This window comes from Channa argus, chromosome 11, assembly GCF_033026475.1.
Source record: "Channa argus isolate prfri chromosome 11, Channa argus male v1.0, whole genome shotgun sequence".
In the NCBI taxonomy this organism is placed as follows: Eukaryota; Metazoa; Chordata; class Actinopteri; order Anabantiformes; family Channidae; genus Channa; species Channa argus.
This window is the reverse complement of record NC_090207.1, coordinates 26,546,727-26,563,985: the sequence shown is the minus strand read 5'-3', so window position 1 is coordinate 26,563,985 and position 17,259 is coordinate 26,546,727. Positions and strand designations below refer to the sequence as shown.

Genomic DNA, 17,259 nt, shown 5'->3' with positions numbered 1-17,259 from the left:
AACCAAAAAAGACAATGACAAATAAAATTATTTTATAAACTGTAAAAAAATAAACGGTCTGGTAAAACTAGGAGATTTGTATATTATTTGTAGATTTAATATATGTTGTACATGTTTAAAACTAGCAATAAAAACTAAAACTATTAATTAAAATATTTCTGACTAAAATAAAACTAAAACAAAGTGACATCCGAACCGAAAGTAATAATTTTGTGGTAGAAGAAAACGAAAAAAGCTGAAACTACAATAACACTCATGCAGCCATGTTTGCGGAGTTGTTTTCACATTGGACTGAAATTAACTGACCTTACAAGCCTCTGCACGGAGCTCAAAATGAAGAGTGTAGGCTTTTGAAAATAAAGACACAAATTTTTAAATGCTGTATTAGTGGTAGCACACTGAAGAGGGACTGCAGCTTTTATTACTACATGTTAAAGACAGAAGGTTTGCGATCTGAATGTGGACGATTTGGAGCTGCTCAAAAGCACCTCTGAATTATAATATATAAATATAGAGCCAATACCAAATAACATCGGATGAAGCTTTTATGCTAAACCACTGTAAATCTTAAGGGCACATTATGGTTCTTCTCACTTATATTCTTGCTGGGATCTGGTGTCTGAAAAATATCTTAGGTTGAATCAACAGTGACCTATCAAAACCCATGGAGTGACAGTATCAGGAAAAAGGAGAAGTCAGTTACCAGAGAATTGAAAGTAATTCAGGCAAAGGCAGTCATTCATCAAAAAGGCAACATCTGGCACGAATATAAAAGAAACAGGGTGGTAGCAGGGGCTGCAGGGACTGAAGAGGCAGGGATGTTCGTGGACACGACAAAACGAATGGCGAAAAATCATTGGACGAGTTGTGACAGACTGGTCGAGCAGATTAGTATTTTTTGGTTGGGAGACTTTGTTTTCTGAAAAAAATCCCCATAATTACATGTTAATATATGACTGGTTATTTGCACAATGTTTTTAATACTGCCACATGTTCTCCACCAAGGCCACACACATAGCCACTTGCTCTCGGTGATGGTTACTGGCTCATATTGCTCTGTTAGGTACAAGCATCCATAACTGTAATGAGAGCAGTGGTCCTACTTTCAACTGGAGGCCCAGGCCAGGAGTCTTATCACTGTGTCTGAAACATCTGAGTGGTAAATCAAAAAGAATGAGGATGTTGGACTTTTGGTACTGATAACACCACCGCAGTAGTTGGCATGAGTGAAGGGCAGCGACTGATGCCGTGTGCCAAGGTAACCCAGAAACAGCATCCTTCACACGCATCGTAACGTGTGAGATGGCTATCACCCAGCAGATAGCGAGGCTCAGGTCCTGCACTCTTATGTAATCATGTACCAAATCCATCTTCTGAGCATCCCCCACCCCCACGCCCTTCAGTGATGTTGTGCCTGGGGGGATCCACAGCCTTGACTGGCTCTGATCTGATTAGAGCCTCATTCTGGGTGGGGGCAGTTAAACCCCCCTCAGTCAGCCTTGAGGAGATAAACCGATGCCTCCTGGACATCCAGCCTGCTCCAAACTCATGATGCAATCAGCAGCCCTGCTGACAACCGTCACTCACTGACAAGATGACCTGTGTGTGTGTGTGTGTGTGTGGTGCCGACTGGATCTTTTGGTTTAGGCCATTGAACAGTTGTGACTGATAATTAGCATTTTGAGAAATGTTTTACCGTCAAAATCATATACACTCACTTTATTAGGTACATCTGTTCCAACTGCTCATTAACACAAATGTCTAATCAGCCAATCACATGGCAGAAACTAAATGCTTTGAGATGTGAAGGAAAAAAAAAGTTGTACAACCTGGCGTAAATCCACCTCATAAAAGAGACATTTCACAAACAGATTTACAAATGGACAATAGATCTGAGGGTTAAATAGAATATACAGTGTACTGGTGTTGGGCAATAGTGAATGCTAAAGAATTATAGCATAATCGTATGTAATGTATTCAATAAAAACAGTTCATTGGTTTAGAATATTGTGCATGCGGTGACCAACTGACAAAGATAAAAACAATCTTTTGACTTGCAGTAAATCAGTGGATTTCGCCTATTTAAAACAGATCACTGACCTACAGGCTTAAACCTACTTAGTCTTTATTTTACAGACAGTATTTTACATTGGAGGGTTCTCGCGATTAACAACAGGTCAGGGACAAGTCCGTCCAAACTTTGTTCCATGCAGCTTTTAGCTGGACACCCTTTGTCTTGTAATCCCTAAATAAGCTCTGTATCACGGAACAGATTTTTATCACATCAGCTTCATCTTACCTCAGCATAGAAAAGTCAAAGAAAACATGAAGGACAGTCTGTGTACAGTTGCATAACTTTCACATTTATTTGGTTTCAAGCCCTAACACATTCTAAACATGCTCTTAACACGTAATGGATCACATTGTTCACAGGTAGTTAAAGCAACAAGAGCAGACAAGAGATTTCTGAAGAGGAAAATTTAAAGGCGTTTCAATTGTCTAAAAAATAGGTGATAACAGTGTAGAAATCTATTTCTTCCCTGAGATATGTTGAGATCTTTCTACTCTCTTACTTTACACCAACACTCTTGTCATTTTGTGCTCCTTTACAACAGGGTTCTGACAGTGTTACAACACTAAGGATGGACACTTATGTCGATTTGCAGATACTGGCAAACATTTAGATTTTTCTTTTTAGCTATTCCTATTAGTTATGATGATGCTATCAATTTTTATGACTGACATCCAGGAAACCGTTGATGGTTACAACAGAAGACCAAGACACTAAACGTCAGCAGAGGCGATTCGTTGTCGATTTAGCGTCTTTATGGGGATTGTTAAAAACAGTTAATTTAGAAAATAACCATAGTTATTCTTTAAAGACAGAACCTTAGTTTCCCCCTGATTTACCAATTCATTAAGTTAGGCTGTTTATTAAAAAGCCATGTGTGTCCAAACCCATTGATAAACACTGCATTAGTCTGAGTGTGGTCACATGCCACAGCATCAGGGTCACATGAGTGAGCAAAAGCATGTAAACACAAGGAGATGTCAGTTTGACCAGCACTACATTCTCCAACTGATAATCGATCACAAACATCAGTGACAGAGTCAGATATCAACTCCCCGTTACCTTGAATCGCCTCGCTTATGAACACCACTTACAGAGTACAATGGATAAAAACAACACGCGCACACACACACACACACACACACACACACTCAATGTGATGTGGTAAATACAGCATACACACTATCAGCCATATACAGGATAACACGGAGGAAAATAAAGCACTGGTTAACGGCAGCACGAATGCCTAATCAGTACGCTGACATTGTCATTAGAATTCTGCCATCTTTGGTGATGGATTATCATAAACAGGCCAGAAGTGAAATAAGAAGATGCTAATGAAAAAACTAACCAATAAAAAAAAAGTAAGGAGGGGATCATTGAAACAAGGGTTTGTGTTTGTTGTGTACCTTACTTTACAGAAAAAATAAAAGCTGCTAACAGCGAGCAAGTCTGAGGTAGAGAGGAATGTGAGGCAACATGTTTCTGCATTCTACAAAAAGATAATGAAGAAACAGGAGACGGCATGTTTCATAAAGCTGAGACTCAACTAAGAGACATAAAATAACAGAACATTGGTGCAATGAAACCAATAAATAAGACAAAAAAAAAATGACCTATTTGAAATTAACATGAAAACAAATAGAGGTAGTTTCAATACAGAAATGCAAATGACATTGTCCTTGTCTGTAAAAAAAAAAAAAAAAAGTATAGGAAAAAAGAACACACATGTTTAGCACACGTATTAAAATACAATAGTTGTCAGACTAGTGGCAGTAAGGTAAGTTTGAAGGTAAGGTGAAGTTTGTAAAGTTGGTTAGCAGAGGCTTGTTCTGTCATTTGTTGCTACAAGATAAATAAAAAGAAAAAAAGAAAAATCCCCATTCAGATCCTCTTCCACTGTCTGAACTCAGCAGTCTGCGAGGTGCATTCCGGAAGTGACTCTAAAATGAACAGGCCACCCTGAAACTTTTTCTGGTACAATCTCTGCATCCTACTCCAGTTGACTGCCTGTGTACAGACAGGTGGGATTGTTGATCAGTGCAAAAATAGCAGCCCTAGAGAAAATAAAAAGCCCTTGATCCATACATTCTGACACCAAAACCTGACTAATATATATTTTCTTCATTGCAGATTCTTAGTATCACATCATTCAGACTTTTGTATCTTAAAACTATCTATCCCTGAGATTATGTGGTTTGAAAAGCCAGTTCATTACAAAAGAATGTTTTCTTTTTTTTTTTTATTTAGATAAAATGACCTTTAACCTCAAAAGCCTGTGAAATAAATTATTTTTTCCTTTACGGAGAAAATGGAATGGAAGAACATGACCACCATAAACATTTGAGTTATGAGTAAACTCATAACTTCAAGTGTCAGAATTCTGCATAAAAAAAAAAAAAAGGTCCACATTGTTAGTTTAAAGTTAGAATAATAAGAAAAATATTATCAGATGAATAAAAGTCTTAACTCATAAATTTTATGGTCACTCTAATCTTCCATAGAATAGAATTTATTGAGGCCACGTCATTTCCACACACCCAACTCAGCTGCACTTTGAACACTGGTGGTAGAACAGGATCATCACATTTGCATTGTAAAAAGATTCAAATACATAATATCTGGGTTGACATCACCCACATTATATGTTGACAATACTGATAATACTTTTTTCATAAATGACGGTGAACAAGGGAATGAATTCATTTTTCAAAAGGTTAGAAAATAGTAGGGGTGGTCTTAAATCCAAACAAACAAACAAACAAAAAAAAAAAGATATGGTAAAAACAACAACATTCACGATAATTACAGTAATGTATAAAAATCAAAGGATAAAAAGAGGATAAGTGAGAAACACTGCATTGGACTGGAGGAGTTTTTAAGGCTGCACACAGGAGAGCGAAGCCACAGCATTCTGAAGATGCCAATGCTTCTTGCTCCATTGAGGAGAAAAATGTGTTCGCCTTCATACTACATCCACATTCACTGAATGAAGAGGGGTTTTTTTTTTGGGGGGGGGGGGGGGGGGGGGTTTGAGAGAAATAAAGTGGAAAAGAAGAAAAACACTTTCTACAGAGGACCTACAATGTCCTGCAACCTATGTCTACCAATACTCCAAGTACATCAGTATGGTCACTGAGGAGCTCCTGAATGCAATACATAACACTCACTTTACCCTGTTAAGATCCAGGCCAGCAGGGACCTGGGAGAGAGGAACACACTGGGTGGGCAGTGGCCGAGCTCGAGTGTCAAGGTCGCTGAACCTCACTGTCGTGTGCAAAAAAAAGAGTCGTTGTGAGGACTGCATTTTGTCTGCATTTCAAAATTGTTCGTACATCAGGAAACAGCTAACAACTCAATCAAGAAGACACTTCAAGTAGTTTGAAATGATCATCTAATACTTCAAAAATAAATACCATTTTCTATGGCTTTTTTTGTCTCAACAATGTGCGTATCTGCCACAGAGGGTATGCAAACCAGAGGTGGGTCACTTAAGTTCTCTAAGCCTGGATTCATTGAGACATGGCTCAGATCAATCACAATGAATCCACTACACTGTAGGTTAAAGTGACTGCCGGTCAGATTGCTGTTAGATGACAAACTTGAAGTCAGTTCATGAAATAAATTTCTCTTGTTGGTTTTTGGGCCAACCGTACCCACGGAAGCCCAGAGGACCAGACTTGAACATATCACACGCTAATGCACCTTAGATGAAAGTCCGGTCTACTTTAAACTGGTACTAGTCCTTGGGTCTGTGCAAAACTTTGATTGGACCTGGCAAAACCTGAAAACAGTCAAAAGGGTTGTTCCATTTGAACTGGGAAGTTGGAATTCCTGAGTTCCTAGTCAGAAATTTGAACGAAAACATCCCATGAAGTTTCCAAGTTTCCAACTTGGAAAGTCAAATGAACCTTACCAACCCCGACCTTGAAATCTAAGATGGCAGATCTGTGCATCAAAAGTGTGAAAGCTGTAGTAACATACTGTTTATCAGCACCGTCTTATTTGTGTCTCATATATAGTACCGTCCAACACTTGTTGTATCTGAACTGATATTGCTAACAATTGCAGGACTGCCAATGTTTTGCTAATGAACTACCAGTTCTTCTAAAACTAGCCCAAAGAACTTGCTGGTTCTTCCCAACTAATGTGAGGCTGGATGACCTAACAGACGCTAGTGCTGTACACCGCCTTTAAATTAACTGGCAGTTATGAACACTGACTAAATATCATGTGATTTTGGTTTGTGCCACTTTAACAAACATCAACAGTGTGGACCTCAAATTTCAGCTCTAATGTGTTAACAAGAACAGCTACGCCAAGTTTGTGGCACTGAAGGCAGAAGAGATTAGGAGTCACGCCTGCTCTATGCATATCTGTGCACAAGAATGTGCATGTTTAGCAGCATTTAGAATGGAATCTGGCAACATACCGTCAAGCAGAGGGGTCTCCCCTAGGACACAGACTGATTCATTTCTTATTCTGATCCTTCACTAATAAGAAATCTTTAAATAGAGCTGTCGGCTCCCTACCCATCAATGGGTGTTCGAAAAAAGCATTGCATAACACTTTGGTCAATTAAAAAAAAATTTAAATCAAAAAGCAAACCTAGTTATTCACCCCTTCCCTTGCAATTAAGCCTTAAATCCCCAGTCTATGATTGTAAAAAATACCCGTATGCTCCTTTTTCAATGAGGATCCCACAACAACCTAATTCACGGAATGTTAAAAATGACAAGACCGACTCCCATAAGCAGGACGTCTGAGCTCATTTTGCTAATTCATTTCGCAATTTCAGTGTAACAGAACACATTTTTTTTTTTTTTTTAATCTTTGATTTATATAGTTCCTTTGAATATTCAGTCTTTGATTGAGATGCCGAAGCAACACAGGGATTTGGTTTTAGACTGGGCAACTCTTCTTTAAAACCGCAAGAAAAGGTACCTGACAATAACATCTTCCTGAGGTAGTCTCAAAACACCTATTACGTGTCTTTCCGCCCTCGGCTGAATAAAATAAACTCTTTTAAAGTCTAGCTCTAACAATGGCAACACTGACACATTGAGAAAATTGGATACACACTTGTAAACTCCAAAGATCAATGCATCTATGAGCATTTGTTTTGTACAGAAGCATGTGCACAGTGTGAATCAGCATACATTCAGCTCTGTCGTGTAATAAATATATAAAGAAAAAAGGTACAAAAAAAACAAACTAGCTGCTTGTCACATTCACAAGAGGGGAGACCAGTCCCTCGACTCGCGGGTTCCTGGGGGATTCTAGTTTCCGGAGGACGTGGTCACGCAAGGCGGCAGGCTGGCCCTGTAGCTGGTCAGGGTGGATTTGCAGGAGTGCAACACTGCTTTGAACAACAGGGGGAGCTGCTCCAGAGGGACATTCACCAGCTTACCTGAAAGCACAAACAACACATAACGGTTATATAGCTTATAACTAACTTATATGGGTCTACTTTACATAGACGTGCTGTGAATTTGTCAATAAAGCTGATTATGGTTAAGTTGTAAGGAAAATGGTCCTTGGCAGCTGGAACCACAATGGATGGATAACTACAGGTAGGCTAAATGGTAAATGGTCTGCATTTATATAACGCTGTTCTACGTAATCAGCACCCGAAGCACTTTACACTGCTTGTTCTTTATCCACTTGCACTCACACTTTGTTTTCTCGTTCTCCTCGTGTTTGTGTGGGTTTTCTCCCACAGTCCACAGACACGTATGTTAAGTTAATTAACGGATCTAAACACTTTAGGTGTGAATGAGTGTCAATGGTTGTCTCACTCTATGTGCACAGCCCTGATAGACCACCAACGTATCAAGGATTTATGCTGCCTCGCTCCCAGTAGTCCGTTCGATCCCCGGCTCCTCCGGTCACATGTCGAAGTGTCCCTGAGCAAGACACTGAACCCCAACTTAGTTGTTCCTGGTGAGTGTTGGCCAGCTGCACAGCAGCTCCCCCATCGGTGTGTGAGCGTGTGTGTGATTGTGAGAGCGGTGTAAAGCCCTTTGTGTACCAATAGGTAGAAAAGCACTATTTAAGTGCAGACCATTTACTATTTACAGCTGGCATAGGCTCCAGCACAGCCCTTAGAGGGATAACTAATTAAGTTAATGGACAGATAGCTAGAATACCAATGCTAACCACTGTGCTCCATAGTATTTAGAGGCCTTACCTGCAATGCAGCGAATCTCAGGCAAACACATCATGATCTCAGGGAAGCGTTTGGGCTGGTGGGGATACTTGTACTCAGTGTAGTCCTGACACACATACCAGTAGCGCTTGTTCAGCTGCTCGAGCTGGGAGATGTTGGACAGTCCTCTGATATCTGAAAGACACAAATGAATCACGTGACTATCAAAGGGACCAGAAGAGCTCAGAGTCAGTAATTGCATATAAACTTGTACTCTTACCTTGGTTTAGGAAGTTAATGGCTTTCATACAAGCATACTCCTCATTACTGATCTTCAACTGGTGAAACTTGCGAAACAGATATATCAACCTCTCCATGACTTCCATCCCATCCTCACTGAAACTAAGGAATCAGACACAGACTTGTCGGTTATGCTGAAATAATGTTCTTGGTGGCTAGAGTCAGTGTCATTTTCTAGTCTACAAACAGAAGACAGACAGTGCTTTAGATTTAAAATGGAGCAGCAAATCAGACGCATAAACTTACCTAATACAATGTCAGTCTTTCTGGCTCACACAAACTATATATTTTTTCCTAAACTCCTGGCAAGTTGACAGAAGCAGTGCAACAAACTCGTACATTAGGAGAAAGTGTGTCATAAGGTCAGATTACTCTGGTCTGATTTACACAAAACCAGCCTCCCACTCCTCTTTTTCTACCTAGGATGGGACAGGCATGTATTACACATGCCAGACGGTGCTAGCCACAGCTCTGTCCTAAAGAGTCCTCCCATTCATGGACCACTTCGCTGGCCTTCATCCAACAACAACAACAGACAAATATAAAACCTTTAACAGATACTGAGCTCACAGGGTGGAAAGTCTCGACTTTGTAGATTGTTGTTACAAAAGGGAACATTTAATTCCTGATATGCACTTTCCTTCTTGGTGAAATATTGAATTAGAGACACCCACAGAATTTACATTTAAAACTTATCATCTTGTGCATGTTCATGGCTCTGAAAAAGAGAGGTAGAAGGAAATATTATAATATTATTATTATCATTCTTCCATATAAACAGATTAACTCAGCCTGGTGGCTCAGTGGTAGAGCATTGGGTTGGGATACAGAAGGCCCGGGTTTGAATCCCATCGCACCAGGTGTGGCCCTACCGAGCCACCAAGGGGGACCTTGGTGCCGATGACAAGCCAAGACAAAATGGGAGGGTTGCTGCAGGAAGGGCATCCGACGTAAAAACTTGTGCGGAAAACCTTCTGCTGTGGCGACCATGAAAGGGACAAGCCCAAAGCAGTTGATATGTATGTAAATAGAGAAGCTTAAAATAATGGTTAGCTACCTCTTTGGTCTGCTCATGTCAGGTAGATGATGCAACTCAACAAGCCAACACCTGGCTTAAAACAGCACAGGACCAAAAAAAAAAGATGCAGAATGTCCAAAAATGACCAAAAACCTACAAGAAATTTATCTCAAGACTCTATATTTTACGCTCGTCTGAGTTAATGTTTTTAGTGTCGTATTTAAGAACTATCACTTTGTTTTTCATAATTTTGCCCATCACTGGGTAATAAAACAACCCTGGCATTTCCAACCAAGCTGTCTTACACTTCTTTCTTCATTAGCTTGCTGTCACTCACCCTTGCAGCTCATCATCAGACGGTGTGTACTTGGCAGTGATGTCAGCCAGATCTCCGAAGATCTGGGCACTGTAGATGGTGAGGCAGGATAGCAGGATGAGCTCCTGCCATGTGGAGCTGAGCAGGCAGGTGTAGTCCTCTATGGAGAGCTCGCAGAAGAACGGAAGTTTCTTGATCCAGGAAATCTGACGGAAAAGCAGCTCGTCTGCCAGACGACAGAGAAGGGCAAACAGCTCCACCTGTGTCACTTTGTACCTGGGATGCAAAAGACAACAAAGGCACAGACTAAAACTACAGTGTATATCATGTAAACCATGTCTTATTGTATAAACCACAACTGCTTCTCTGACATGAAATCTATTTTCAATTGAGGAAATAAATTCCAATAACTCGAAAGAGTTGTTTACAGTTCCAACCCCGAAAATGTCCCCGTTTGTAGAAAGTAATTTCTGAAGGTCAAACAACTAATGGGTGGAGCCTGTAGGGCTGCAGGGTTGACGTCGTCCTCATCATCCGACGGGACATTAACATCCACCTGGACAATCCTCAGACTGCTGACATCTCTACATTTCTCTTTGTCCCCACCCCCCCAACCCAAAAAGCTGGCAACCACCTAGATCTCATTTGCACCTGCAGCACAGATGACATCTCAGTCACTCCTTTACATTTATTGGACCACTTCCTTATTCAGCTCATTGTCTTTCTCCTTGGACCTTCCCATATTTCCTCCCCATTAAGTAATTTTCAATCAAAACCCCATGTCTCTCAATCCTCAGCAGTTTTCTACCCTGACCTCCACAACTCCTGAACCCACAACATCCACCAGGTGTAGACACCCTGCTAACACTTGTGTCCTCCTCTGAGGACGACACATCCACATTCCTCCTCTCTAACCATCCCACCACCTGTTTTCTGGATCCCATCCCCTCCACTCTCCTACAAGCATCTGCACCAACACCAATCCAAGCCATTACACAAATCAATAATACACCTCTCACCACTTCATTCTCTTGTGCCGAACCTCTGACTTGGCCATCTCTGGCACAGCTCTGGCCCGACAGAGGTCTCCCCTCCCCTATCTGGATGAACCTTTAAGGTGTGTTGGCAGTGGCAAGTTTGTAACTCCCACTGCTTCTCCACTAGTATGCCGCAGGGCTCAGTTCTTGGTCCTTTTTTTTTTGGATCCATCTGTACTACATCCTCAAGTTCTATAATCCACTTACATTTTCTTTTAATTGCCATGCCGATGTCCTTTCCAACAGATAACTTGAATGTATTTGTCTCTTTGACATCTCCACTTGGATGAGACAGAGATATCTTCACACCACTTGTCAGAAGTTCTAGTCTTCTCAGCCAGTCCTTCAATACAACATAGCATCACTTTAGGATCTTTAGTGATTGCTCTTTGTCAGAATGCCACAAATCTGGGGATCATCATTGACAATCAACTGAGCTTTACTAACTATCTCCTTTATCTCTAGGACATCAAGATTTGCCCTCTACAACACCAGAAAGATCAGACCCTACTTTTCAAAATATGCAACCCAACTCATTGTGTGGGCACTGGTCATATCTCATATTGACTACTACAGTGCCCTGCTGTCAGGGGTAACAGAAAGCAAAATCAAATCCCTCCAAATGATCCGGAATACAGCAGCAGGTTTCATTTTTGACCATCCCAAAAGGACACATCTCTGCGCTGGCTTCTAGTAGCTACCTTTATCAGTTTCAAAGCTGTGACTTTGACCTGAAATTTTCCATAAACTTCTTTATTCAGTTCTACAATGCCACCCTCCAACCACACTCTGCTAATGAACGTTGTCTCAGCTCAGTGGTCCCACAATGGTGAAACAAGCGAGCAAACTCTGCATGCTCAGCAGCTTTTACACCCAATATTCAAAAACATGTTGAAGATGTAACCGTTCCTTCCTATGCACAAAAAGTTCTATCTTGCCTTTGCATCGCAAAATAGACACATTTATTCTCACACTTTGCTTTAATGTTTTGTTCTTGATTTAAGAGTTTTTGCTTGCTTTGTACCTCACTCGTAAGTTGCCTTGGATGAAAGCATCTGCCAAATGACTAAATGTAAATAGTTGATCAAATACTGTGTAACAACTTACACACCTAGAACTTCTTTAAATGCACTAAACACAGTTTAGATAAGTGGCTTCACTCTTTAGCTTTGCCCAAAGGCTACTGTGCTTAAGATTTCTGGGTCAATAAAAATAATAATTCCGTTGAGCACTTTTACACCTGCAAATGGTGCCTGGGCAGTAGTTTATGCACAGCCTCACTAACAGCCTTTTCCATAAACAGTGTTTAACTTATCTAAGCTAAAAATATCATTAGGATTGTGTCATCACACATTTTTAATTCCTGTCACGAAGAGCTGCATATTACACATATAGTGAAAGAATCTTTTTACATATTCCACAGTTTTAAAATGGAGCCCAGTCTCCTATCATTGTAGCCTTCAGCAAAATGTTCTTAATTCTTTGTGGGGTGAGTCACTGACTGAGATAAAATAGCAGTAATCAGGCTGAAATCAAAGGTGCTTCTGTTGGTATTTGTGAAAAAAAAAAAAAAAAAAAAAAAAAAAATCGCATTTATTAAAAATGTAATTTTTGAAGCATTTTAGTCAAATAAATAAATACAACAGCATTATTTAAAAGAAACTCTCAAACTACAAATTATGGGAACACTATAGTCTAACAAAAACATAAGATTTCAAGCCTGTGGTTGCTGTTTGTGGTGCGGTGGTTTAATCTCCAATCACATGATAGTGTTTCATATGCCAAGAAAGAATCTACACAATGTTCTGATCATCTCACCCGTCTTCTATGAGCATAGGTGTGGCCAGGGGGGCCAGGTCTTCAGCAGCCACCAGCTGCAGCACTAGTGAGTGGGACTGTGGGTAGAGGCTGCGGGGCTGGGGGGCCAACAGGCCAGACTGGGCGGCATAGCTGAACAGGTGAGGCAGGAGCTGGTAGTGTGTGGACATGGAGGTGTTGATGTACTGGTCCCTGAGGGCTGCTGTGTAGCCATTCATCTCCACAGAGCGACTAGATACACAGGGGTCAAAGATTAATCACACTTTGTTAGTCTGACATTTTGAGAAATACACTTGTTTCCCATCTGACCTACAGTACGATAAAATGTTGTTACATGTGTGTCTCCGGGACAGACCAAGGAGAGCAGCTTGCCTCTGCTTCCTGTGTTTGTGATATGCTAAGCTACAAACTGGTCTTTTTATTACAACTTTTAGCAAAATAATTCATAAACTTATAGCAAAAACGTTGCACTCACATGCCAAAGCTTAGGCTGCTCGGCCATTCTGTTGTTGTTGTTCATTTCTGCTCAGATTTAATTTGATAAAACAAGTATTCCTCTGAATAGCTCCCAGGCGGTTGAGATAAACCTAATGTTTATGCAAAATGAGACTAAAATAAATACCGTCATGCGAGTACCTAGACAATATTTGTCCTTGATGAGTGCAGACAGACAATGCGCTCGTCTCCTTAGCAAGAACAGCAGATAGTGGCGTAAGTTCTTTGTGCTTGCTATCATCACCGAGCCTGAGGAGCTGCATATTCATGCATTCTTCAGCTGATGAATAACTTAACTAAAGTCTGGTTTAGACGGGAATGAGGTGTTAGACTGTCAGGGCCGGCTCGTTATCTCAATGATGGGCCGAGGACTGGCGCATCACGGCTGAGAGGATGAGATGAACAACTCACTTGGATGACAGAGTGGAGGCGGGCGATGGCTGGTTGCCCTCTGAGGCTCCATTGCTAGGGGAGCTGTGGTCGCTGTCACCGTTGTTGCCCCAGGTGTGCTCCGGGGCGTCCTCCTTGAACTCCTGCCCTGACATGATTCGCTCTATCTCCTCCTCTGTTATCTATAGTGCAGACACACATACACACACACACACACACACCAGGGTTAGGGTTGTTTTCTGCGCCAAGTACCAAATCACTGTGTTTCAGTTCAATTGACGAACATTGATGAGCTCTGTGCTGCTTTTCACTAAAATGCTGAGGAGCAAGGACGCAATCACACAATGGAAACGGGGAGCTAGAGGAAGAAATAAAGGAGACAAACAGGCATGTGCCTGCGTGCATGTGTGCAAATATGATTGACTAAGAGACACACAAGCTTAAAATAATAGAATCTTTGCAGGTCCATGCTGGGAGGAAACACAGGCAAAAGCGGTTTTGAAAAGCATTAGCATGCCACAAAATGTGGTTCCTTGTATCTGTGGCTGAGGTCAATTTCCTTTCATTTCTATCAATTCAGCATATATACTGAAAAAGCAATTCATGCCATATTAATGATAGAGAGGTCCTCCTTTCATTAGGGTTTAGAAATAAAGCCATCTTTTTAATGGAGGCATGCTTTCTGTTTTTATTTTTTGACTTGTTGAATTGAGCTGGAATAAATTGACCACATCCTTCCCCTGGATAGTGGCTCCGTGATACTCGGCCTCATGTCACACATTTGCCGGACCATTTTGTCTCTGAATAAGGAATAATCGGAGCTAAAAGATTAGACTCATGCTATGCCCAGGGTCAGGGCTCATTCATGAGTATCCCTACTCTCAAATCTTTACAACATCCCCAAGCACTGTGTTATTTAAGTGAATGCTCTATGCTTTCAATACACCTCTGGAACTGAGCTAAGATAATGTATATAAAGTGAATGGAAGCTGGGAGGGGTCACTAGGGGTCACAGAAACAACACTTGTGGTGAGGTGATTATGAAATATGAAGTCAATGATTTACCTGAACAGGCCCGATGCTCTTGTTCCTTCCTCCTGGCATCCCATCCTCCCTGATTGCTAGGTGATAAAGAGAAAGAATTCATCTACATTTCACCCATTAACAAAACATGATCTATGAACTGTATCATAGCTCTACCTAGTGGCTGCAAACAATCCCACACTGCTTGCCTCACAGAATCATTTCGATGTGATGATTCTTCTCCTCAGTTCTAATTATAGCATTTCCTGTTTTTGTTGGCAAGCAGACTTGTTTTTCTCTGCTCCTGAAGAATGGTTTGTTAAGAACTGGGCATTAAGAATAAGTATTTGATGTTTCAATGCAAGCTAGGCTTGATGAAAATATTTTAGAGATAAATCCTATTGAATGACCCTATAAAGCTAGAGGAGCACTGAAAGGTCAGTTGTGATGTGTATCCAGCAGGGGGCAACATATGCCTAAGAATCTGAGGACCTGCTGCTTACTGGACAGTGAACTGTACGAATGTCTAAGCATCCTAGAAGAACTGTAACTACAAAGATCGACTGGTATAGCTAATGTATTTCAGCCTTCACAGCAGCACAGACAGAAACGCTTTACCAATTTAAAGGTGGCCAAAACAAACAGGCCACTTAACATAGGTCAGGTTTCGCATGGGACAATTCCCTCTTGCCAAGTAATGTGCTTTTTATAATGGCAAATTGTAATTTAATTCGTTTCAGTTTTAGAGGCTGAGGAATGTTAATAAATAGTCCCTAGACAGGTAATTCGAGAAATAAGTAGAGATGTCGTCTTTATAAAATCTTCCCATGGAATAAAATATTTTCTCATAATAAAATGTTACCATGATGATAAAAATAATGCACGTGTCTTCTTTCTTGGTTAAATTATTGATATCAATCTAATTTTCAATTTGTAGACACAAAAAATAAAGCCAATGTTCAAGTAGGGATAGAACACCACTCTTTTAAAAGATACTAGTTAATCATGGTGGAGAGCACTGTCTAACATGTTGGTCTAAAATCTCCATTGTTAAACTGAGTTGAGACCTGGTGACCGTGATAGCTGGACCATTAAGTTTTATATGGATTTAATTACTCAAATGTACTATGCAGTGCCGCCTCCTTAGTAGCATCTGATAGAGGTCTCTTTCAGTTTTCTCTTTATTTGGCGCCTGTGTTTAGACTGTGGTGTATAGAAATACCTAAAGTTGAGTAGAGTGTTTACCAGGAGCAACTATGTTGGTGTTCAGTGTCTTGCCCAGAGACACTTCAACATATCGAACTGAATACCTGATTAAAGAACGTTTTCTTAGACTAAAAAAATTCTAAAAGGACAACTTTATATTGACAAGAAAAGAAGCAGATGAGTTGATAATACAAATAACCAGTTAAAGTTAAAGTCAAAACTGACCTTAGGTTAGTTTATTGAATTTAAATATCTTCAGTGTTCATAGTTATGACAATGTTTTTTTCACTCAAAATATTTGTCTAGAGTGTAAAACGTGTGTGTGTGTCAAAACATCAATAGAAGGCTTCTGCATTACTTGACAAAAGGTCGTATTTAGTAGATTTACTTTTTTTGTGTTGAATACAATAGAACCTGGAATCATATTAGAGCAACGAGTCTACATTTACCTTTGCGGTTCATTCCCATTTGCAGACACTTGAGCAGGCGACAGTACTGGCAGCGGTTGCGCTGCTTGCGTGACATCTCGCAGTTTTTGTCACGGCTGCAGCGGTACACGCGCTTGTTGCAGATACTGCGCTTGAAGAAGCCCTTGCAGCCTTCGCAGGAGATGATGCCATAGTGCAGGCCTGTGGCACGATCTCCACAAATGAGACAAGTACGCTGGTCAGCTGCATCATCTGCAGGGGGTGGGGGGACAGAAAAGGGAAGGTTTTAGAGTTATTCCATCTACTCCTTTTGCACTAATTCATGCACACTTGAAGAAAAAAAAAAAAAAAAAAAAAAAAAAGAGTGGGTGCAAAAACCTTGCTGAAGGCAAAAGCTTTTAATCGACATCATGGGGGCAGTTATGGCTTAAGCGTAGGCCGGGCTCTGGATAATCCAAAGGATTGTAAGCTCCAACTTTCATTTTCTGAAAGTGGAGGTGTAACAGGCATCAGGCTGGAGAGCCAAGACATCTCGTGTATTTTTTATGTAGAAGCTCTGATGGGTAGGAAGCAGTAAGATAAAACGACATGACTGATTTGTTTACAGTCTCTCCTTTCTCTGCTCTTAACAACTGTGGTAACACAGGGAGAGGACTTTATCAAGGAGGAGGCCTGAGGCATATTACTTTCAGTTTGTGGTTTTGTGACATGTAGCTCAGGATGTTCTATCCGTCTAACCACAACATTGTTTTCTTTAAATACCATCTTACTGATCTTACAGTTGGTGACTAATAATGTCCAATCAAGTGCTCTGACATCTCTCAGTATTCAGCTGAGAGATGGTACATAACACCTTCATCTATCTATTGTAGCTATCTATTCATCCAACTCCACCATGTTTCTTGAAAGAGCACGCACTTTTTATTGACCGCTGTGAAATGCGAAGAGTTAGGACAGGAAAAAGTGAGGCCGGTAATTTGGAACATGTGAACGAATCATTAGGGGCTCA

General features: G+C 40.7%; 1 protein-coding gene across 2 annotated transcripts in view; it reads right to left on the bottom strand.

The window, feature by feature from the left end:
• Window positions 1–2,342: 2,342 nt before the first annotated feature.
• nr6a1a (nuclear receptor subfamily 6, group A, member 1a) overlaps window positions 2,343–17,259 on the bottom strand; it is an 88,308-nt gene continuing 73,391 nt past the window's right edge. For both annotated transcript variants that reach the window (XM_067519974.1, XM_067519975.1), the window contains 8 exons: window positions 16,272–16,502; window positions 14,659–14,714; window positions 13,615–13,775; window positions 12,709–12,939; window positions 9,875–10,129; window positions 8,500–8,621; window positions 8,262–8,414; window positions 2,343–7,481 (listed from right to left, as the gene is read on the bottom strand). In XM_067519974.1, coding sequence (XP_067376075.1) covers window positions 7,351–7,481; window positions 8,262–8,414; window positions 8,500–8,621; window positions 9,875–10,129; window positions 12,709–12,939; window positions 13,615–13,775; window positions 14,659–14,714; window positions 16,272–16,502 — 1,340 coding nt within the window. In that variant the 3' untranslated portion in view covers window positions 2,343–7,350. The remainder of the gene's footprint in view (window positions 7,482–8,261; window positions 8,415–8,499; window positions 8,622–9,874; window positions 10,130–12,708; window positions 12,940–13,614; window positions 13,776–14,658; window positions 14,715–16,271; window positions 16,503–17,259) is intronic.